At 47.2% G+C, this 24,652-nt stretch overlaps 1 protein-coding gene across 5 annotated transcripts in view; it reads right to left on the bottom strand.

Annotated features, from left to right (window-relative positions):
• The window catches only part of ARHGEF9 (Cdc42 guanine nucleotide exchange factor 9), a 214,450-nt gene that overhangs the window by 162,946 nt on the left and 26,852 nt on the right, over positions 1–24,652 (bottom strand). For all 5 annotated transcript variants that reach the window (XR_010475738.1, XM_065078034.1, XM_065078032.1 and 2 more), the window contains exons 3-4: positions 16,105–16,252; positions 13,447–13,556 (exon numbers count right to left, since the gene is read on the bottom strand). Coding sequence is in view for 4 of the 5 variants with exons in the window: in XM_065078034.1 (XP_064934106.1) it covers positions 13,447–13,556; positions 16,105–16,252 (258 nt within the window). In the remaining variant the exon portion in view is untranslated. The remainder of the gene's footprint in view (positions 1–13,446; positions 13,557–16,104; positions 16,253–24,652) is intronic.

Below are 24,652 nucleotides of genomic sequence, written 5' to 3' on the forward strand. Positions count from 1 at the left end.
CAGGCAAAAAGCAAACAATGAAATAATCATTGGAAGAAGACCCTGACCCTTCCTCAGAGGCTGCAGAGGTGTCGCTGCCGGCACAAAAGCCGTGGCGCTACGGCACAAGTGGAGGGGCTGACAGCATTTGAGGGGGTCACACATTCCCCCACGGCCCGGGGCTCATCTGCACAAGGACGCTGCTCCCGGCGTGTTGCGGGCGGCTGCGAAACAGAGCGCGGCGCCTGCCTTCCTGATGAGAGCTTGAAACTGCGCAGCACCTGCCCCCAAAGCAGCTCCCAGCCACCCCCGTTTCCCTCCCGGCTCTGTACAAAGCCACGAGGGATCCCTGCCCACCCTTGTGACTCCCGCAGAGGTGGCTGCACTGTGTTCCACGCCACGGAGGAAACCTGGACCTGCACCAGCCTATATGCAGCATGTTACATAAACTATATGGGAGGCAACTCCTTGTGCAGCACCACCAATTACCTGGTGAACGCCAAAATTGCAGCAGGGTCCTGGCTGCCTAAAACAGCTCCGCTCTGCTCGGCTGCTCAGTGTCGGGCAGGTTATCCACCACCTAACTTCTGACCTACTTCTCTGTTGTGTTTCTCCCCCTCCCCGCTCCTGCCCTCAGTCCCCAATTAAATCGGTGTGAGATTTCCTCAATTATCCTCTTCCTGCTAATAGATGTGGAAAGAGGATGCCATAACAATGTATTCCCTTGGCAATGGTTCAGAATAAATCTCAGAATTAATGTTGAAGAGTGCAGGATGGAGGAATATTTTCATTAAACATAAATGTATAGAAATGAGCGGTTACATTTAAGAAAGCTGATCTTTTGCTGTCACCACAATACTTCACCTCTCAGCCATGCAGGGAGAACCCTGGTGCTCGTATTTAATTGACAGGCCAATAAATCAGCAGTGATCTCCCCTTTCCAGTGTAGCTGTGCACGCTGACGTTCAGCTGAGATCAGCTATTTCAGAATCCAGCAATACCAACCAGCACAACCTAAACTGCAACGTGCACGGGAATCCTGTTCAGAAAACGCTCAAAGTCTGGAAGAGGCAAAGCATCCTAATGCTTGAAACAGACACATATCCGCAACAAAACTTGGAGGGGGGGACCTAAAGAATAAAAATCCATGTTTGGAAATTTTTGCAGGAGAAAATGTTTATATAAACCTTTGGAAAGAGGAGGCGCAGGAATAGAGAACTTGTATTTGAGCACATGTCCTGGTTTTGTTTAAAAACAAGTTTCTCTTTTAGTGAATTTGCCTGTCAGCTAAAGCTTCATATGAGCTGCATTTTCCTGGAGAACCAGATACATGTTTTGGTAAACACAGCAATGGAATGAGAAGTTATTGATAAGCATGGATGGACATCTCGCAAGAGGGGCAACGAGAAACAGGTGACCAAAAACTGACCAACTGTGTATAACATTCCATTCATGTGAATATTTCATATAAAGTGGGAGATCACGAGGATCTCGTCCCTTTTTCTCTTTTCCTTATGGCCGACATTAGGAGAGGACCTTGCGAGTCGCCCCTGCGAACTGAGGCCAGTGACAGACTGAATCCAGCTCCGGTTGGCTGCAGAGTCCAGTCCAGGACTTCGGGTGCCGGCTCTGCAGTTGCTGGGACTTTCAAGATTGGTTTTGTATATTTTGTATTATTTTCTCTATTTTATCAGAAGCATTAGTAAAACATTGTTAATTTTTCCAACTCTCTTCTCTCTGTCCTTCTTTCCCTCCCATTCGCCTGTGCTGAGTGGGAAGGGGGAGAGGGAGGGGGGAGAGGAGGTTAACAATACATCTGCCAGGGTTTTATTGTCACCCCGCAATCAGAACCAGACAACACATTAAGGTATTCCTATAGGCAATCGCAATTCTGGATGACTATAGAAATAATGCAATCAAGATTTCTAATTGAGACAAAAACCGTCTGTGAGGAATAGGTAATGAACAGTGCCAGGGAACTGCCTTCCCCATTACAGAGGCTATCAAGCCTTTGTTCAACTTTATAGGCCCTTTTTGACTCATCCCACAAAAGTACTGTGAGATAAGAAACTGCAAGTCTTCATACAAAGAAACCTTGAATCTAATGGAAACTACATCTACACACCTACAATCTGCGTTTTCCATACCTGCATTCCTACTTTATCTCTGCTATTTACCCAAAACTGGGCCAGAAACGCTATGCAATCTCCTAGCAGCTAGATAACAAACTGCAATTAAATCCATCACTGCATAGGGAGCTCAGTGGAGCAATATTACAGAAGAAAGAAAGAAAGAAGTTTATTTTAAGCCTGATGGAGAGCAACATGCAGTGTATTAAAGGAAGCCGGACCACATCCCTGCTGCATATACCCAGTAAACTTAGCAGGCAGCATGTCCATAAACAGACAGCAAATAGCTAGTAGGGTGACCTCAAAATTATTTAGGGCACTGCAGTGCTGGATGAGGCTGAAATGAAAACAGATGAATACTTAAGCCCGGGCAGCAAAGGAAGCATCTCCACGATGAGACGAAACCATCTCCAACAGCAAGGGACCGACGGGCTAAGAATCACACGAGACTGCAGAGGCAAACAGGCTTTTGCTGTGCTAGGGATAGACTGAGTAGAAGAAGAAAAGGAACATAAATATCTATTTTTTAAATTATTCTCCAGTATTTCTTCATGCTCTGTGCGGGACCTGCATGTCACAAGTTATTAACACCCCAGTGAACAGAGCACCACCTCTCAAAACCCTAGTCCCTTTTTTGTCTTAGAAAGGCAGTGATTCCAATCCCACTGAAATCACAAGCAGCAATACTGCGCTCACCTCTGGAAAACACACTTTCTCTAACTATCTCTTGAGAGGCTCTAACAAAAAGCTGGAGCTTTCCCTCTCGCCTCCCTCCCCTCGCTGTTTGCTGTACGGACACCAAAAGCCTCCATTTCCACCTTAATGCACATGTACTGAAGCTATTTTTGGGCCAAGAGTGACGTGGCTTTGTTTGCATAACTGGGTTCCCACCTCATCATCTGCCGCTCTAATAGTTGGCAAAATAATAGCTGGAAAATGCCCAATTCCAAAAGAAGTGCCTATAAAGTTAGGGTTGCCTTTATCTTGAGGAAAAAGTTTAAAAAGAGAAGAAAAAGGTCTTTCTGCAGAAGCACTTATGCTTCAGCCAGATGTAAACCGAATTATTTGGTGATGAGCAGCTGGGATGCGGGGATTTAGTTCTGCTCTGTTTGGGTGAAAGAGTTTCAAAGCAGAACAGACAAACCCCAAACTCAGACGGGAAGATCACCATTTTACACAGCGGAGTTTCAAACGCTACGGCCAGATCCACTGCAGACCTGATTTGTAAGAACCCACGGCAACCCAAAATATCATCCATAGGAAATGCAAACCTAACACTGATGGTTAAAAACAAAAGCCAAGCTCAAAATAGCAGCATTTCAGATGAAGCAAATGTGTCAGCTGGACCATTCTCAACTGTCAAAACTGAGCTGTAATCACACATCTCTCTTGAGGAATATTTGATATTTGTCCAGGGGTAAAAATAAAAGTGAGATTTCTTACAAGAGAGAGAGATGCCCTAATAGAGAATGCAGGGAAATAAATTATGTGTACAAAAGATCCAGGTCCCTGCTTCTTCTTGTCCAGCCCGCAACTACTGCCCAAGAGACAGACAAAATCAATTTCTATACCAACTCCGTCACTGCAAAATGCTGCATAGGTGGGACTGAACATTTTCCTCATCTGCGCAGCTGACTGAGCCAGGAGAACTGACCCTTTTTGGTTTAGCAAATCCTTGTTTTGAAAGCACCAGTGCTTCAGGTTCGTGCTTACTCCCAGCCAAAGCTTTGCCTCCCAAGATGGTGCTGCCCGAGCAACAACTTCACATCTGGGCAGGATTAGTGCTCAGTTTATACTGGAGACATCTCCCTTCGCTATCTTTCTCCATTGTCCATCACCTGCACCCAGCATTAAAAGGGCTTGAGGCATTTCACTCACATAGTCATTGGCTCCAGCGAAGTCACACAGATAAATGAATAACACAAGACCATGAGCAGCTCAATCCCTCACAGCCGCAGTAAAGACAAGGGACGGAGGCTGTGGTGGGGAATAGCTCCCCCTCCTCATCTCTAGGAAGAAATTTCTCACCTGCACAAATGACTGAGCTGCCAGAGGTGACAGGAGAGTCTAGAAACATCTTTCTTACCCTGCACTGAAACAACACATCCTGGGAGCTCCGCTCACGGCGCTGGCTGTCCGATTGTGCTGTTCTATTTCAGCAGGGGCATTACACAGCATGCACCGCACAGTGCAGTTACAGGGAAAACACCTGACAGTACAGTGCTCAGCAGGCTCGATGGACACAAAATAACATACGTATTTGCAAAAGACTGCATCAGCTTCTTAACCATTTCACGGAGTCACTGTGGAGCTGAACACCTCCCAGTGCAGAGCCCAGGTCTGCTGTACTGCAAACACAGTGGAAATCTCCCAGAGGGGCTCAGCTCACACAGCTGAACACCTCGGAGTCACCACTCACAAGACAAAGGCAACCCCACAAGACAGCTTCTGGCAGCATCACTGCAACTCCGGGAATGCAGTCAGCATTGCTAAGGCACCTGAGCGCATCACTGCTACGCTGAAGTCTTTAATAGCTGTAATTTACCTTTTTCTCTTTGTTTTCCCACTTTCTAGAGGGTATCACCTGATTGCAGCCCATTTAAGTGCCCGAAAGACAACTGCAACAAGGCAGCCCTGTCACTGCTTGGCAGCATGCTGCTCGCGATTCAGCTCAGTCCATTCCCCAGCATTATGCTGACACTGCTTTGACCTATTCACTTCCACATCTAAATATCTCTGAGACACCAAGCACCCCTACAGCATAGCAAGTCTCCTTTAAAAGACAGTCACAAATCATGGCCTGATCCAGTGGGACCTGCTTGTTTCTCCAGGCAAGGCTGAACTCACCTCAAAATTTGGAAGCATGTCAAGGGACAGAGAGCTGAGGAGCACCCAACATACAAAGGGCACTGGTGGAGTTATTTCTGCTTTTAGACACATAGGTTCTTGTATGAGGAGCAAAGTAAAGGGGCATCATTCAGCACTGACTCATCCCTCTTGGAGGAATCTCCTTCCTGGGCACCCCACTCCAGCTGCAGTTTACAGGAGGCCTCTTCTGGCTTGCAGCAACTATTTTGCTTTCCTTTCTCCCACCAAATCATAGATGGCATCGCTGGGGAGAAAGCCTACATTTGACACCATCACACCAAGCAACGGCAGACAAGCAGAACTGTAAGAGACAACACTTTGTCAGTACATAGGTTTGCAGGAAAACACATTTCAACCTGGTTAGCAAGCAGTGCCGAAGCAGCTCTCCACATTCAGCATAAGTTACACCTGCTGCCGAGGGTGAGAACAGTTGAAGGCCAGTGACCAAAGACCCCCTGAAGGTGACCTGCAACAGCCACAGGCTCTGTGCTGTGTCCCTGACAAGTGGGTGGTTCCTCTGATGCTGGCTCATGGTGGTTTGGGCTCTGCAGCCTCCCCAACTATTCAAAGGCTGCTGCAACCCATCCTGCCAGCCCAGGGTCTGTCTTGGCACTGTGATGGCAAACAGTAACATACTGGTAACAGCAGTATTGCAACCAGCTATTATTCCAGCTTTCTTCCAGTTGCAGAGGAGTTCGACCACTGAACCAATCACACCAGACAGAACTAAAATGAAAGAACTGTTCTTCACAGAATCCCAGAATGTCAGGGGTTGGAAGGGACCTGGAAAGCTCATCCAGTGCAATCCCCCCGCTGGAGCAGGAACACCCAGATGAGGTTACACAGGAAGGTGTCCAGGCGGGTTGGAATGTCTGCACAGAAGGAGACTCCACAACCCCCCTGGGCAGCCTGGGCCAGGCTCTGCCACCCTCACCATCAAGAAGTTTCTTCTCATCTTTAAGTGGAACCTCCTGTGTTCCAGTTTGTACCCATTGCCCCTTGTCCTGTCACTGGTTGTCACCAGAAGAGCCTGGCTCCATCCTCCTGACACTCCCCCTTTCCATATTGATCCCCAGGAATGAGTCCCCCCTCAGTCTCCTCTTGTCCAGCTCCAGAGCCCCAGCTCCCTCAGCCTTTCCTCACACGGGAGATGCTCCACTCCCTTCAGCATCTTGGTGGCTGCACTGGACTCTCCAGCAGTTCCCTGTCCTACTGGAACTGAGACTGATCTCTCAAGGCTTTTGGACAACAGGATAATATATTTCCCTAGACATTAGAGACTGAAAGAGATTTATTAGGGGAATTATTCTCTACAGTCCATGTAGTCCATTAAGAGATTAAGTCCTCCCCGATTCATTGAGGTGCTCATTGCAGGACATGTGATTTCACTAATATAATCATCAGCTTCCCATTCTGTTAATTTTATGTTACTCGTTCTCCAAGTACAAGCACGTTGTTGGGTTAATGTCCCAAGTTTAATCCAGGTATGAAAACCACTATGGTTCTGTAGAACAAAACCAGGGACAAAATTAGACCCTTTAGCCCTACCTGTGGCACTCAGTAGTGGCAGCTTGTTATCTGAACCTTGCTTCAGCCTCTTGATATCAAAACACAGAGCAAAATCCAGCCTAAGCAACTGCACCTTCCCCGCAAACCCCAGATTTTCACAGCATCACAGCAGTGCGCCTAGGTGCACTGTATTTCTTTTTTTCTATGAACTTACCCCCTCCACATTACATGAGTATCAACAGATTGGAACAGGTAAGGGAAAGAAGCAGAGAGGATGGTCCCAGGCATTCCCTCCAGGGCATTAGCAGAAACAAATCACCAGCTTTGGACACAGCATGGTGTTGCACGCAGTTTGCAACACCACAGGAGCAGAAGGACAGCGCTCCCACCTCCACACAGCGTTCCTCCATCACGGGAGCCGAAGGGGAATTGCCCTTGGCCATGTGAGTCCAGTGATGCGGTGAAGCGCTCTGGACTTCACCTCTGAGCGTACAGGAGCTACATACACAGTGACCACTTCCCCTCCACCCCCTGGTGAGTTTCTGGATGTATTCACCTAGCCAGTGACCAGTGGCTTCAGCAGCACTTTCGTATGGAAGATGCATCTCAGAATCCTATCTCAGCAGCTACACAAGAGATTTTGAAGCTATGACCTGTGCTTTTGCCTTCCCCTCCCATATTTAGCCCCTTTTCAGCTAAATACTGGTGACACTGCGGTGGCCTTGAATCACAAATGCAGCTAGAGCTTAGGAAGCACTACAAAAGCATTTGTTCCAATATTTACTCAGAGATTTTTCATGCTACACCTACCACGGACTTTAGTTTATTGAGAACATGGTGCACTGGGGAAGGGCAAACCACATGGAGTATATACTGCTGCCAAGCAAAATATCATTAAGGTTTTAGCAATGCAACACGAATTGAGTTTACATTAAAGCTTCTTTTGTATAAGCCATATCCCTGAGTGAAACACAGTGCCAGAGCTGAGTAATGAATTGAAGCAGAGCAATCAAGGTGGAACTACTGAGCAACAGGGAAAAGGATCCATTCCAAGACGATATATAAGATGAGGATGGAGAGCTTAATTTGAAGTATAGAAGAGGTAATTATGCACAGTCACCATTATACATGCATTTAATACTATGTGGGATGCAGTACCTACCACCTACAGTTGCACAGAAAACACCCCAAGGTCCAATTGCCCTATCAGACCAGCACAAACTGGAAGCTGAGATTCCTCGTAATATAGGCTCACGCACAACTTCCAAAGAGCTGGGAGCCTCTTCTCAGTCTGGAACTTTAAATCTCTCTCTTGCGCTGCCCAGAACAGAAATCCACAACTCAAAGGTCACCACTTTGTCATGTCAAGCTTCTCTTTCCTGTAAGGATTCATGCTGTCTGGTGGAGAAACACTCATGCTACCGCACTGTTGGTGTAACACCAAAGGAATCAAAGCTTCCATCCCCCCCGCACTGCCCTGTACAAAAAATGACCACTTCAAAATGTTATTTCTAAGCAAGGCAAAATAACCAGAGCATGGTAAGTTTGTAAGTACTGCTCACTTCTGGTATTAGGAATTCTAAAGTGTATTTTGCTCTAATATTAATCACAGTCACTGAGGAGCAAGTTCAAAGCACAGTCCATTCATGCAAAATGGATGCAAATGGGTTTAGGGATGACCTAGAGTTCACTGGAGACTACACACATCCATTCAATGCTCTCCGTGCTCTGACCAGTTCATAAACTAAATCAGATTAGACACATTAGACCTCAGGTGCTTCAAAGGCTGCTGCAAACCCCACTCGTTCAGGGGTCCTTGCTGAGCACCCTTCACACAGACAGATGGGACCATATAACACGTCAGAGAGCGATGAGGCTCGGAGCCAGGAGCATCAGGATCTGTCAGCCTGGACCAAATCGCTGTTTCCTCCTTGAATGAGCAAGCCAATTTTTGTATTATTATTTTTCAATTCTTTTTTAATAATACTGCACAGAGTTTTTCAGAACTTGCAAAAAAACCATTTAGAAACACCTAAGAGTGGTTCATGGAGGAAAGCAGTGGAAAACCACTCAAAAGTTTCTGAGCACCACTAAGTAGAACAGCATAATAGGTTTATCAAGATATAAAACAAGCCCCCCTCAAATATACAGGTCAGACATGCCCTGCCAGCAGAAGTCCTGAGTGTTTAAAATGAGGGAAGAGAGATCCAAAGAGCATGTATTTTCCTGGCAGCTCTCCATACATGCATACAAACCTCTTGTAACCCGCACGCTGATACTTTAATAGCACCAGGAAAGCCATGAGACTCTGCTTTTCTATCAGCCTATTCACACGGACAGAAGGACTGAAAAATGACTCCAATGACATCCAGCTCATGTATCAGAATGCAGCAGTTCACCAGCCCTGCCAGACCCCCTTCCATCCCTAAGCAGCAAGAGAAACATGGTGCAGGACACATTTCAAACAGCAAAAAAATAACCCCACTAAACAAAACGCTCACTCAGCACTACGCTAGAAGATAAAAATAGAAAGCAGGAGAGCTGGTACTGAATATCAAGCAGCATTCCCTGCTCGTTGCAGCACACTGTGAGCAAGAGAGAACCCAAATCAACTTTCCCTTTGCTCTGTTCTCTTGGAGGCTGCACATTGTTTGAATTTCTTATTCCTCATAAACACGCCAGAGGGGAATTAGCTTTGGGGAGCTGTGGACTTGCACATCCACCATCATTGCAATGGCAACTCCCCACCGGCCTCGAAATAGCTCACGACTTGGAGAGGAGAAAGGACAGGCTGGGCTGGTGGGGTTTGTGAATATTCAACACCTCTGCGCAGCAGACCTGCTGGTTATTAGTAGGGGATGTCAAAAAAGCTGGCTCTCAGGCAAAGGTTCCATTCTAAATAATTAGATGGTGGCTTCCTCCAGCATATAAATTTGGGCTTTAGCCCCTTGTACAAGAGCACACAGGACAGGAAGGGGGGAAAGGAGCAGCAGACAGGAACGTTTGCAGTTGTCGTTACTATGTTAAGGGCTAAAAATTAAATCTCTAGGCCTAAGATAGAGAGAACCAACACATGTGTCTCCACACAGTGAGAGGATGTCTGATTTTAGGATGGGCTGAATCTCCTTCTGAAGTGCATCCCCACAGCGTTTGTCTATGGAAAGAGCTGAGGTGACTGAGTCTGGTCAGCTAGCTAGAAGCAGCAAGTCCCTTAATAAATAGCAGCAGAGGCCAGTGATTTGGGTCAGAATGAAGCCAGGCCGGGACTGTCTCCCTCTGCTTCTGCCTTCCAGATTTGCTCCGTGGTTGGAGAAAGTAACTCATTTCTCCCCTTGTCCTTTGTCCCCAAGGACTAGCCATGTCCCAGCTGGCAGGACCTGCCAGGGTGTCAATCACAGAGCCATGACAGACGCCGAGGGACCCATGAGAGCTCAAGCAGCCTTTCCGATCACTCTTTGGCACTTCAGCTGCATGCTGCAGCACAGTCTGCAGTTCTTGCACCTCGAGATCCCGTGCAAGTTGCTTTCGATTGTACCAAACTGCTCTCATAAAAGCAGAGCCTCTAAGTGACCTAGGTGCTAAACCAAAATGCTTTGCACATAAACTGTCTCAATTCAGAGTTTTCTCCAGGCTGAGAAGGGTACTTCTAAGAAGCAAAATACTGAAAGCTTTGAAAAGTCAACTCAGTTTGACTCTATTTACTTTTTTCCTGCTCCTTGAAATTAGAAAGGAAATCTAAAAAATTATGGCGTGGCTCGACGTGTACCACCCTCTAGTGCTTCAGTTTTCCTATTCCTACCTACAATACCTCAACTACTCCATAGAAAATTTCTGAGGCTTGTGCCCAGGCTTACAGACACTCACTGTTAGGATGGCTTGGGCATGACTGACAGGAGAGCTATGAGTAGGAAGAAAAACCCAGGTTTGTGCATGCACATGTGCACTCCTAGGGTGAAGATGAGATCCTAGGATTAAATATTTGCCCACGTCTCCTTTCCTGCTACCACCACTCACTTTTGCAACCGCATTTTGCCATCCCTCCTGTCTGGACAGATGGATTAAGATGCAGCCAGCTGCAAAATTATGGATGGTGTTACCAGATGTGACAAACAACAGTGATAAGTAGGGGTCTTGACAAGGGGGATTCCTCCTTGGGCTTAGGATCAGCCTCTCGGCCCAGACTTCTGGGTTAGGAGGGAGTTAAGAGAGGCCACGTCTAAATCACACACACAACTCTACACCTCTCCACCAAAAAAAACCCACCACCACCAAAAAACCACAAACAGGAACGGGAGGGGAATGCGTTTTTTTGCCAAAATCTGCACATTGCACGAAGAATTAGCAGCCTCAAGGCAGCTGCTCACCAACAGCTCTGCATTTTTGCATGACATGCAGTGATACCCATGCTCGTTTTGCACAACCACTCAGATCTCTGCAAGGGACCAGATGGCGCCAATGCCGCTAAGACAAGCCCGATGCCTTGTCAGTCTCCTCCTGCTCTCTCTTCACCTTACACATCCCCATTCAAGTTGGAAACCAGGCACAGTTTCTGCAGAAGCCTCTGTTTTGGAAGTGATAACTCCTTTCTGTGCTAGCTCTGCCACCTGACTGCTTGTCAGCTGTCAATGAATGCACCTAACAAGAGATACCCAAGCCCACAAATCTTATCTCAAATTTATAAATCTTGCCAAAGAACAAATTTCTTTCTGGCAAAGAGATGATCTGCAGACCCATAGATCTTCACTCAGCTTGGGGCAGAGGCGACAGATGAATTTTCCAGCACTGCTATTGTGAGTCACATTCATATATCCTACTCTTGCAGCACTTAACACAGCACCTCTGATTTATAAACCCCAGCACAGGTTTCACACCTGCCCGTTCACCATAATTCAAGCTGAACGACATGCTGCTTAATGGCAGCACTGAATAAGTATCTGAAGGCGTCTTGATCAGCACCCAAAACCAACTCTCCGTCCCAGTGACACACAGGTCCTCGGCACACCCTGTCTGAGCCAAACATCACACACAGGCTCTGTGCTCATGAGAAGCTCATTTCCCTCTCCAGTTCCACATCCTTCCTAGATATCACCACTGCAGAAGCAAAGTTTCCCAACCCTCAGCAGTACTTTTGGTTTGCTCAAGTTTCCATTTTCCGCTGCCTTTGCAAGGGTGCTCTGATGTCAGCTCCGTTTGCAATGAGGAACAGGCCTGGTATTACTGAGATGACTCAGGACACAAACCGTCTTGTCTCTCATGCATTCAGTAACAATGCTGTGTGAAAACAGAATAGCAGCTTGCTTTCCAAGCAGGCCCTGAAGGACACCTATGAAGGCTACAAAACATATGGCTCCTCTTAAAAGATTAAGAAAGTGTTTGATTAATTAAGGTAGACCAAACTTATCCATGCACTGGTCAGCACCAGATCCTGAACATGGAAATGGTTTACATGAACAACACACCTGATACTTCAAAGTAGGGCTTGCATGCTGTATAACAGGACACTCTGCAGCTGCCTGCCTTTATTCTGGCCCCGAGGACCAACAGTTCTATTGGATTTGGATCATTTTATCTTCTAGGAGCTCAGATGTTCAGCACACCTATAACCAAAACAGCCCCCCGAGTTGAAAGGAGGAGTTTATGTCTGGGAAGCAAGGTAAGACCCAAAGGGAAGGGAGCGAAGAGGAAGGACTGAACTCTTTGCCTATCTATCCTCCAGCTTGTATCTCAGCCCACAAAAAGTCAAGAAAGAAAAAAGAAGTGATGCAAGATGGCACTTCAGAAAGTCACAGCGGCTTCAATAGCAGCGGCCCATCCCTGCACGTGTTCCCTGGCAGCCAACGCTCAACGCAAGCAGGCTGGAGAGGACAGCCCCCCTTACTGCCAACTTACTGCTGCTGGGATGGAAAAAACAGACCCAGAGGCCAGGTCCTCCCTGGAATCACATTTCAGGAAGACAGTTCATCAGATATCAAAGGGAAAATGAATACAATAAAGGACCGGTAAGGCAGGACAGTAACGGGTAGGGAAAGAGCCACACAAGAGACAATGGCAGAAGGTCAGTTCCCCATCTCGATTCCAGCAGGGAAGATCCTGGCTCCCAGCTCATCCTTTCTTTGTCTGAGGAACAACAAGGGCTAAACCTCTTCTGCCCTGTTCACGGAAAATCTCTCCTTGTATCATGTCCATTGCCAGCTAGCAAATCTATTGATTTTTGGAAAATCCAGAGCCTTATCTGTTGGGTACCAGTGAAACCAGACTCACAAATGATACAAATCCAAAACAAGATCATGGAATAACCAAGGTTTCCAGACTTCAAATGCATGGCAAACCACCACACACACAAGCAAGGAAGCATATCAGACAAACTGTACAATTCTTGCCATCTCTTCTGAATTCTTCCCAGAGAAAGACACAGACATTCCCAGGCCCACAACAGGTTTTACTTCCCCTGCTGGAAGCATCATTCACACACACAAAAAAACACAAAGTGGATTATGCCTATATTTGCAAAACACTCTGGGAAAGAATCAGTGACATCAGTTTGTCACCAAGACAGTGCTGGTAGTGGTACGAAACCCACAGGACAGATGGTTAAAAAGGAAAATAAAAAAATCATCATCAAAAGCACAGAGAGCAAATTATCGGTGATCTAAAACACCACAGTTCCCTCCACCTGCAAGGAACACTCGGCTGAAGAAATGGGAGGCCCAATTCCTCCTTTAGACCATAAAGCCTCCAATACACATTGAAGGGAAACCAAACCAGAGGGGAAAGGATAATGCACCTACGATTTTATTGCTACAAACCAACTCTAATAACAAAAAACACCCAGCTGTAGCTGAAGGAACCACAGATTCAGGAAGCTGTTAGTAAAGCATGCTGTTAGTTTCCAAGGCTAAACATGCAGCAGGTAAATAGTACCCCTGAAGCAGGCAGAGGCATATGGCAAACCACACCTTACCCGACTGATTTGCAGCTTCTCAGCTCCAGGCTTGAAGAGGTTCCATCGACGTCCACCGTTCCTGCAGTTCCCGCGCACCTTCAGAGTCTTTGAAGCCTGTTCGTTCTCAACTGCCAGGAGAAAATCCACAGGAAAAAAAAAGAGGAATGACAAAAGATAAATGCTGTGCTTTAGCTCAGGCTGGGGGCGGAGGCTGTTCTTTTAAATGAAAGAAACAAAATTGTTTGCAAGAGACTCATTCAACCTCTTCTTTAGAAAAAGAGAGCAGAGAGTATATTTAGGTGCTTTATTCAGTGCTCTTGGGATACAAGAAAAATTGCAGAGCTTGGATACTACATAAAATGCAGGCACAAACGGAGAGCCGAGAGCCAAATTCAGAGGTGGTGTGAGCAGGTGGGGTCAGACAAGCTGGGTGTGAAGCTGGAATGCTCTCCCAGGAGCACCAGGCAGCACAAGAGCCTCATCTGCAAACACCAGTATTAAACATGCAATAGCTCCTTGGGTCAGAACTGCTAACAGTTTGGACCTACAGAAATCCCAGCTTTACAATCATTGTGATCCATATGATGCAATGGCTTGAAAAAGAAACAGCTCCTCGAATTTATGTAGAAAACAAAAACGGAAAAGTCCACAGAAGCTGTTTTTCAAAGAAACTGGGCTACTTCTCACCTCAAGCATTTCAGGCCAACCCCTCACAGATGCAATTCTGATCTAGCTTTAAGCGAGCTACAACATTTACACCAAATCTCAGGCTGGCCTTACAGATGGTACATACCCCAGCACAAAACAGCTTGTAAAGAAGAGGCAAATGCTGGAGGAGGGCTGGCAACTCACCTTTCAAAATTAAGCTCTCGCTTTTCTAATCAACCCAAATTTTCAGCTCTCCATCTCATCCCTCTCTTTTGGGGGTGAGGCTGCTATTCTGTGCGAGTCCGGGGTTCTTCCCCTCCCACATTTGGCAAGGTCAGATGTTAATCCCTTCCTCTGTCAGGCTGTTCGCATCCCTGCTCGTGCCCCCGCGGCAGCTGCCAGCACAGGCTCCTGTCGGCAGGTGCGCGCGGGCCGGGCAGCGCCTGCGTTCGCACACACACCACCCTGGGGGCCTGGCATCGCCTTCAAGGAGAAAAGAACCTACAGAAAACAGCCAAATTCGGGAATTCTTCCCTGAAAGATGCACAACGCTTGTTTTCTTTTTCCTGATGCACCTCTAACCACGGCAGAGGTTTCAGACTGTCAGTCCTGAGGGGTTTGAAACAGATAACAAAGGGTAAACGGTCTCACAGTTTGGGAGAGTGGAGACACACACCCCCGCTCCTGGGGTTCAGGTCACTTCTCCTTACAGGGCAAAACACACACACACTACATGCTCCCTGCCCCCAAATCAAACATTTGGGGACTCCGCTCTGCCCAGGCCAGAGCGCGGCAGCGCTGGGACCCTGCCGCAGCCCCGGCGTGCCTGGGTGGGCAGCAATCCTGATCCTCTTCCAGCGTTGCTGGGAGAGAGATTGCACTGAGACCTATTTCCTAAACGCGATGCTGACGCAAGCAGCCTGCTGTTATTTTTAGCAACATGCGTTTCACTTTCTAGACTCGTAGAAAATCAAGCTGCAGCGCGAGTGCCGATTATAGCAGGAGGCTGCTACCAGGCTCCAGAGGCAATATGCCCACATAGTAGCACTCCAGAGCAATGTGCAAACACAGCAATGCTCACATCTTGAGAGATGCATGTGTTACTTCCCATGCGCTAAAAATGTGTGCACCCCAAGAGAAGAGCCATCAATTAGAGAGGCAGCCACTTTGCCTTTTCTTTCCTAGTTCTTCTCAAGCCTGATGTGCTGCCACCATCCATTAAGTGCTTGGATCCCCCGTGTGCTCCTGAGCAGTGCCAGCACCGTCTGGCAGCGCTCCCGTACTTGCCCGCTACTAAATCACAGGATTCTTGGTGTTAGCAGGGTCCCTTCAGGAAATAATTTCCTTACTCTAACTATCAATCTTTTTAATTAGAGGTTCAAAAAAATGATGTCATCTATTCAACCATCAGCATACTTAGATGCCAACACAGAACCCCTCCAGCAAATACATTTTGTAGTGCTTTCCCCAGCATCGTTTTGAGCAGGAAAAATGCAGAGGATAGCTCATCATAGTCTTTGTCTCATCAGATTCTCTTCTTGATCAGGGAGAGTATCCAAGCATAGGAGAAAAAACCCCAAAACCCACTCACTTCTTGCTGTGTTTCCAAACAAACATCCACGTGCCACCTCCAAAGGGCAAGTACTCACAACAGAGACTGGTAAGAGGACAGAAAGCCAAGAGGAAACTATCAAATGAAAACTCACACAGAAGTTGCTGAACAGCTTTCACACCTTACGTGCCTATCTGTTCATCTCGTAACCAAATCATAGGGACTGCGTTCAGAGACATTAAAGAGAGAAAACAGCCTTATTTCATAAACACACTGTTTACAAAAAGATCTCATTAGGTAGCAAGAAACTTGGCACATGTGGCTACCAGAGCTCCCTCACCTGGCTCCAGGGCTGTAACAAGCACAGACACAAGCCACACTTCTGACTTTCCAACCTGTCCTGCCCTTGGCTTGCTCTGCAGGTTGGGCGAGACCAAAACACAAACCTGGGAGAAAAACACCACAAAGCTACTCACCGCGTCTTCTGAGCAAGTGCTGCATGCGCCCTCCCACCTGGTCCAGCCCCATCGGGGTGCTCTGCGAGAGGGGTGCGGAGCAACATCTCTCCACGAGGACTTTGAAGGGTGGTGCTTGTGGGGATGGTTGAGAAGGATGAGACATCAGCTGGCAAGAAAAGAAGAATTTTACCAATAAGTGTCAAACCTCAGACAAAGCAATCACGGAGCATATAAAAATACATGTAATATTCAAAACACTACAACACACCTTAGACTTTCCCACTGCAGTCTGCACCCACTTCATTTGTTTTTGACTGCACGATTAAGACTTGTTGGCTCTGGAGTTGGAGCACCCTCGCTCCCATTGCTTGGGGCTCATAACCTCCAACACAGCTCACGGTCTTTTAAGTCCAACAACTTCCACTGGCACTCAGCCTCCGAGGCACTTCTGAGAGTGAGATGTGATGAAGTTGTCTGCTTTCTGCACAGCATTTTCTCTGCTCTCACATTACCCAGTAGGAGCACACATAGAGAGTGAATTAGCTGGTGCTGAAGACCCACTGCTAGCTAAAACATTTTAGTTTGGCTTCATGACATGCAATGAGGGCTGGCTGCGTTCTAAACAACAGCAAACCAGCAGCCAAAGAGATATCCTGGCTGGCAGGATGGAGTCTCACCCACCAGTCCCCTGCCATGGTGCCAACACCAGGGACCAGGCCAGGCCTATGGTCACAGAATCCCAGAATGTCAGGGGTTGGAAGGGACCTGGAAAGCTCATCCAGCGCAATCCCCTCATGGAGCAGGAACACCCAGATGAGGTTACACAGGAAGGTGTCCAGGCGGGTTGGAATGTCTGCACAGAAGGAGACTCCACAACCTCCCTGGGCAGCCTGGGCCAGGCTCTGCCACCCTCACCGGGAACAAGTTTCTTCTCATATTTAAATGGAACCTTCTGTGTTCCAGTTTATACTCATTGCCCCTTGTTCTATCATTGGTTGTCACCGAGAAGTGCCTGGCTCCATCCTCCTGACACTCCCCCTTTCCATATTGATCCCCAGGAATGAGTCCCCCCTCAGTCTCCTCTTGTCCAGCTCCAGAGCCCCAGCTCCCTCAGCCTTTCCTCACACGGGAGATGCTCCACTCCCTTCAGCATCTTGGTGGCTGCACTGGACTCTCTCCAGCAGTTCCCTGTCCTGCTGGAACTGAGGGGCCACAACTGGACACAATATTCCACATGCAATCGGTGGCGAGGGTCAGCTAGACTTCAGATCATTAGGCACATTTACAGTGATGGGGCAGGTCTAAGGTAAACCAGGTGAGTAAGTTTACAGATCAGGGTCAGACAAAGCCCCCTGACCGCTGGCAGGCCCATGGAGGTAACACAATACCAAGGTCAGGCCAGGAAACCAGGCTCCAGGTTGATGTCCAGCCCAGCAAGGCCCGCGGCCAGGCAAAGGCCCAGCTCTGGCTGAGCTGAAGACCAGCACTCCTCCCCGATGCTTAAGGAAGGACCAAGCACCCAGGGCACAGGTTACATGGGCTGCCCAGCCCCTGGGTGTGGTGTGCAGGCCCCAGGTGAGGCTCCTTAGAGTCATAAAGAGCAATTAGTGCATTCAAAGCACAGTGAGGATGGACAGCTGAGAGGTCTGCTCCAGTGGGTGCTCCTGAACTGAACTAGGAGATGCACCCTTTGGTGGTCTACAGCAAACAGGAGACTGTTAATTTCTGGATTTTTTGCTAGGTTACAGCTGCCAGTCATCACTGGTCTCCATGTACGCCCATGCTCAAGAGACAAGTGAGTAAGAAGTGGAAAAGAAGATTTTTCAGAAAGATCTCCAGCACTTGTAAGACATAATCATGGAGTAGAGAGATGAGCCTGCAAGGGTGAGGTTTAGGAGAACAGGCTGTTTATGTGTGTGCTCATCTAGTAGCATAACAATAGGATCCGCCCATCCTATTATAAAAGTTATAAGTTCTTAGAATAAAGCTGGAATACCCATCAAGAACAATTCCTGCAAAACTCAAGAGTCTTCTTGATAATAAGATCCATGTAAAAGTAAAGTAAATTAGTAACAGGATGTCATTTTTTCCTCACTCCCAAAAATCTTAACAAAACACTCCCAGGTATTTCCAGAGGTCATATAAGGTCTTTTCCAGTTCGATAAACAGAAGCGTACAGATGGTCTACAAAGAGGACAGGAGGTGAATAAACATACCAGCATTGCTGTGCTGCTGGAGCCATCAGAAGGGTACAGAGAGCCTCCTGGGGACAGACACGACTCTTCACGTAAAGGTGGATTTGAATCCCTTTGGTGGAATACATAACTGCAAAACAACATATCTGACCCACTGCCCATCCTCCTTCAAAAGCCACGTCTCACATCACTCAGCTATCAGCAAAGTTCTAATACAAATGCACTAAGTCTTGTTACAAGCAGAGCTGCTTTTCTTCCCAGATGCTTCCTGTCCTCCCTACATCACGTTCTGGTGTGACTGGGGAGATGTAACTATCTGCTTGCAGATGGCCTGGCCTTGCTCTGCACCAAATCCACCAAAGACCAGCAGCTTCAGCCCTTTGTCTTACTCCTATGAATTTTTCGAAGTCTTTCCCCAAAATACTGGGGTTTAGCTTATTGTAGGACTTGAAGCACAGGTAATGTTCCCTGCTGATCAAAACGGGTCAAAAGCCCTGCTACTCCTAATCGCACTGCCCAGCATTTGTAGTGCTTGCTCTTTGCAGCAGTGCCATTTGGACCAGAACAGGGTCCCAAAGCACCCAGTGCACACCCACCCAGCTGGGCACCATGCACCCAATGGGGGTGGTCTGCACCTTCCTCTGAACACCTGTTATAACACACCCCTCTGCACCATTTTCCCTCCAAAGTATGTAGCACCTACCACCACAATTAGGGTTGTATTTCTTTCTTTTTCGGTTATTATAGTGTGCCTTATCTCCAGGGAGAACACAAATTGCAGCCCTTGCCAGGTTTCAGAAGGTCCAAATGCAAGGATGGGGCAAACCACAGCACTTCAAAGTAAACTGGGACCTCTTTTGCATTCTCTGAAAATGCACAGCATAGTTCAGCAAAACTAGAACAACTGTTTTTCCTGAAAGATTCACAGAGGAAAGCAGAAATTATCGCAGTAGTTTCTCTGGAGGCTGACTGATAAAACCTCCTAAAGAGGCATGTCCCCTATATCAATAGCCAACAAAATATTACTTGAAACAGTAAGATACTTGCAATCGATTGAAGCACCCATAAAGTGGTGAAATCCCCCCATTATACCTCAATATCTGGTAACATTAATCCCAAGAATGAATTAGCATTTATAACTAACTGGAGAAAAACACTGGAGTTGTACTTCAATGGCCCTGCTGCTAACTGGGTGCCTTGAATGGTCTAGGGCATCTGTCCTCACAACTCCAGCAGCCCCAGTTTTCACAGACAGGCTATAATTACCCCAAAGGCACAGTGGGAGTCTGTGGATGAATTATGGCTTAATGTCCCATTGCCTGCTCCTAGCACCATGTCCAGTGAGCCAGTACAGTTCTCTTGGCTGGGTAACAGCCGAGAGGAGGCAAAAGCCACAGAAAACCTCCCGCTCTGAGACCTTTTGGACACATAGTCCCTTTAGTATATAGGCCAGCAATGGCCAGAGGTTCCTATGCACCAAGGATGGCAGGAGGTGGCCTGTTGTAACTTGGAGGCTGAGAAGTAGATGAAGGCAAGGCCAAACTGTGGAAAACTGAATTATCCATGTGTTCTGTGGCAGCGTATATAGATATATATATATGTAAAGCTTTGCAAACTCAACCTGCTTTTCCCTGACAAGGCTAAAAATACGTTTCCCAAAAAAAACCCTACTCCACTATAGACAGAACTAAATATAGACTTTAATTCAAGATTTTGCTAGCACCTCACGGTTATTAAAAACATAAAAGTCTGAACAGCTTGGAGATAGGCTTTAAGGGTTTTGTCTCCACTAAAAATAAGATGATTGTCAGACACAACCGTATTAAAAGCCATAAATACAAAGAACCTTCACTCTGCAACTAAATTGTACCTCACTACAGATAGTGTTCTTCTGGCAACAGGAGGATTTAGGAAGTCAAGTACTATTTCTTAATTTGGAAGGACTATGAAGTGTTTTGTAAGCACAACTACCAGCAGCAGGCTGAGACACAAGCCAGTTTAGTGCCTGTAACCAGGAGATGAAGAGATCTCTGAAGATCAGCTTTCAGAAATACCCGTCTCCTGGTTAGTCTCGTTCAACAGAGTGGAGAGGGAAAAGACAGATCAACTCAGCAGTCCCCGCTCTGCAGTTGCTCCCAAAATGTTCTGTAGCGGAGAGAAGAAAACAATCTCAAGCTAAAGGGCACTATGAGAACCTGCTGCACATCACTTGCAATTTCTGCTCTGACACAGAAAAAGAAAGTGACTGTATCTTCCTCTCGTGAAAAGGCACTGCAGCTGCTGCACTACAGCAGAACTCCAAACCTGTGGGATGATCTGAGATGCGCCCCAGCTATCAGATCGAAAACATGCAGATAATCCGCTGGCATGTGCACACTCAGGCAAATCAGTAATCCTGTGCTTCCAGTTAGACCCACCGCACAGGGAGAGTCCCTGATTTTCCCATACAGAGCAACGCAGCGTGCAGCTATTGCAAAGAAATCACTAAACCGAATAATGCTGTGAAAGCGCCGATCCTGCGCCATCGGTGTGGGCTGCTCCGCAACCCAGAGCACCTTTATGCTTAGGTTGGCTCCTAAGTACAGGACTCGGAGGAACAAACTCAACAGCTGCTCGAGAGAAACATCTGCAACCATCATCTGCTGTGCTGTTGAGAAGTGAGTTTGACCAGACAGACCCTTACAGGGCTTTGAAACCAAACCGGCTGGGAAACCCAGGGCATCCCGGGTCAGCCTGGCACCTCATCCTATGGGACAGGCAACTTTTGCCCTGGTGGAAAAGCCTGTAGAAATCTCATTTTCACACTTCTGGCAACCGTAATTCCCTCAGAAAATGGCAACACAAAACCAACCAGCGTCTACGTGCAGCTACGACAGCCAGCAGCAAGCTGCAGTCTCTAAACCTTCTGGGGATCAAATTCAAAATCTTAAGAAAAATATAAGGTTTGCTGTTCCATAGAAATAAACTCTTATTTCACAAAGAAGCCAGCAGAGGGCATGGAAAGACTGCAGTGAAAGGCCTCTGCTCCTCGCCTGTCAGACACCAGCCAACATGCTCTGCAGTGCCCGGACCTGTGCGCACCCCTGGGACCAGCAATGAGCCTCAAGCAAGTTTTGGGGTCTTACAAACCTAAACTGATACGTGAAATACAAAGTCAGATGCCTATTTTGCAGCCTTTCCTCGTGTCATACCCAAAGGAGGTATAAAATCCCCCACAAACCCTGTCCAAGTACGTATCGGGTAGTCTGAAAACCCAATGGAGATGCCAGAACCACAAAGGAGTCTGTGTGGCATCAAAGCTTCCTTCCACCTAAACACCACCTCACGCTACGGGAAGCGGTCAAATCCAACTTTGCCAACCTGCCAGTCCCAATCTTCCCACTACAGCAAGGACAGCTTCTCCTAGGAAGTCCCCAAAAAGCTCAAATATTGACACAAAACCGCCCTGTTTGGGCTTCTTCCCCCATTCCCGCAGGCGTAGGCTACAGAGAGGCTCGGTTGCATGAGGACCAGGCCTGGCCTCGTGCCTCTCCCCGACCACCCCGTGTGCCCCCTGCACCTGCCGAGCCCTTCTTTTTAAACAACAAAACTTTTTCAACTTTTAAATCCACCTTTGTGGGCTATGATTGACTCCCTGCAGTGGGATGCTGCGGGGTTTTTAGAGGTGGGATAAGCATAATTCACTTCAATGGGGACATGGAAAACGGAAACTTTTCTAACTTGCAAGTGAGGGCCTTAAACTGCCCAAAAACTAGTAAGAACTCCATGTCATCTTTCAGTTCATTTCTCCGATCTATGCTGTTTCCCCAAAAATAAACCTGAGCATGATTTTTCAGGATTTTTGAGGATGCTTGAAATATAAGCCCTACTCCAAAAACAAGCCCTAGTTAAAGCTCATTAAAAAGTCAATTGAAATAGTGTCCAGGCAGCTACACATATAAAAAAGTAAGCGTCTTTTGGAGCAAAAATTAATATAAGACCCTGTCTTATTTTGGGGGAAACAGGGTATCTCTCAGAATAAAGAAGGCACATTCACTGCAGAGTTGCAGCTGTGTGAATGGTGAAATCAGTAACCCATCTCCCACTGACAATGTATTTTGCCCTTTATCATTCTTTCAATTCTTCACAATGTTTTTAACTCCACTGTCTCAGAAGTTCCCAGAACAAACAAGAATTTGGGATAGGGTCTGAAAGCAACTAGGCAGAACAGTTTGAGAAAGTGATTTTCTGCCTTTCTACAGCTGCTCTCCTTCAATGCTACTGCAATGCTGTTTCTTTTACAGCATTAAGACCAAGTCATATTGAGCTTTTACTTGCCTATAATATCACTCAGCTCCTGCCCAAAGACATAAAAATTTTAAAAGGCAAGACCAGGAAAGCAAGAAACAAGGGCATTAATGGCAGGTGAGTACAGCTAAACAGATTTGCGGTACTGCTAGGACCAATGCGCTGGTCCCCTGAACCCCACTCCAGCATCCTTTGTGCCACACCAGCCTCAGTCTCTTCTATGATCTCCTAACAGGTTTGGGCCAGGTGCCTTAGAGAGAACCAGCACTTTTGTGGGACAACGTGCAGGCCGTTTTGAAAATACTTGCTTGAGCTATTTCAGCTCTACGCTGCTAGCGCATTTGCAAACTGCTGGAGCGCTCGCTTACAGCAGCTGAGCAAGCCAGGCCACACTGTCCTGGTGGCACCTTCTCCCTGCTTGTGGCTCAGCATTGCACTGGAAATACAAACCCTTCCATAACGTGGAGCAGCCTGGAGTGCAGGCAGGAGGGTCAACAACTGTCCTGGGGAACAGGTGCCAGCACAGAGCTGGATTTAGCCTTAAAATAATAAGAGGCTGGAGTTTGCTGCTACTGTCGTGCTCAGGCTGAAGTTATTCCTCTTGCATGTTTATTTTTGGTAAAACATTTCCAAGTGTCACCCCCTGATGAGAGACAGGCAAGCAAATCCCTCAGGTATCTCAGGACACTTGTTACTGGAGCTGCTGGTGGACTCCCTGGGTCCGGTTCTATCCAAGAATATCCTTCCTTTAGCCTCACTCTTGACTGCTCTGGGTTTGATGCTGCCACCACATCACTGAGCATTTCTAAATCTCTAGTTTCTGGGATGCTGAAGGTGTTTACAAACTAGGGTGGGCTCTGTGCTTTCCCTCCCATCCCGCTGCTGCTCCTGCCCGCAGCAGCAGACCTTCCGTCCGGAGCTTGTCCTGCTATCACCACACTCCACGGGAACTCGGGGGAGGTTTCCTGTCCGGTTATCTCAAGCACCATATTTAAGTTTCTTGCTAATGTTTGTAAGCTGCAACAGCTGAGCTGGGGCTTACCGCATCTCCTGTTCATGCAGCTGACCTGGGAAGTCGCTCAGATTTTGGCCCAAGTGCTCTGCGATTAGGCTTGTAGCCACTGCCCTCGGCTAGCGGAGATGGGAAAAGAGTGCCAATATTTTCCTCTGCTCGACTCAATCCTTTCGTGCCCCTGTTATCTTGTTTCTACCCAGAATACTTTAAGCATGGTTCCTGTGAAGGGATGTCAAACCACAGCCCTCTCATTCAAGCTCCTCCTGAAAACACTTCTTCCAGACACCGCAAGAAGTGACTAACCACTATTCCTCCCACTTCATAAGTGCCTGGAATTACACAGCAAGCTATTTTTTTCGTATTACAAAAAATGGAGCAGAAAAACAAACCCAGGAATAACTAACAATGGCACTACCCATTTTAGCTGGGAGTCAGAAGTTCAGATTTTTTTTCACCCCAGCATTTCTAATCTTCTGCCAATTTTCAAACACTTCCCCTCTTGGCTCACAAGTTACAGTGACCCCTTTTCCAAAAGGGAACAATGTCATCACCTCTGTAACATCTCTAGTCTCTCCAAAACCAAAAGATAACAGCTGTGCTTCACGCTGGGTTCTACTGTGGTTTGACCACAAACCTGTCCTGATTCCACAAGCAGCACAGAGGCTGTGGGCCTGGCACAGCTGACACGACTGCTGCTGCTCACCAATCCCTGCTCCACACGCAGGACACACGGATGGGTGCTTCAGTGATGGACTGTGAGATAACAGGGAGTCTGTCAGCTTCAGGAGGCCCTTTCTCATCCCACATGTTCGATTCCCTTGTCCATGGGATTTCTGAAGTTCCCTGGTGTTAAGCTGGACAACAGAACCCAGAACCTAGTCCAAAATGCCATGTTTTAACAATTTTAAGAGCTTTGAAAGACTTGCTTGTAACAAACAGGAATGCACGGCCATAATTAGAGCCATCATCACTGCCCACCTTACAATTAGGGCTGGGTAATTAAAATCCCAAAAGGCTCTTTTTGTGTAGAGACAGATGCAGGGCAGCTCTGACCAGACCCCCGATTGGC

This window comes from Columba livia, chromosome 12 (assembly GCF_036013475.1).
Source record: "Columba livia isolate bColLiv1 breed racing homer chromosome 12, bColLiv1.pat.W.v2, whole genome shotgun sequence".
Classification (NCBI taxonomy): domain Eukaryota; kingdom Metazoa; phylum Chordata; class Aves; order Columbiformes; family Columbidae; genus Columba; species Columba livia.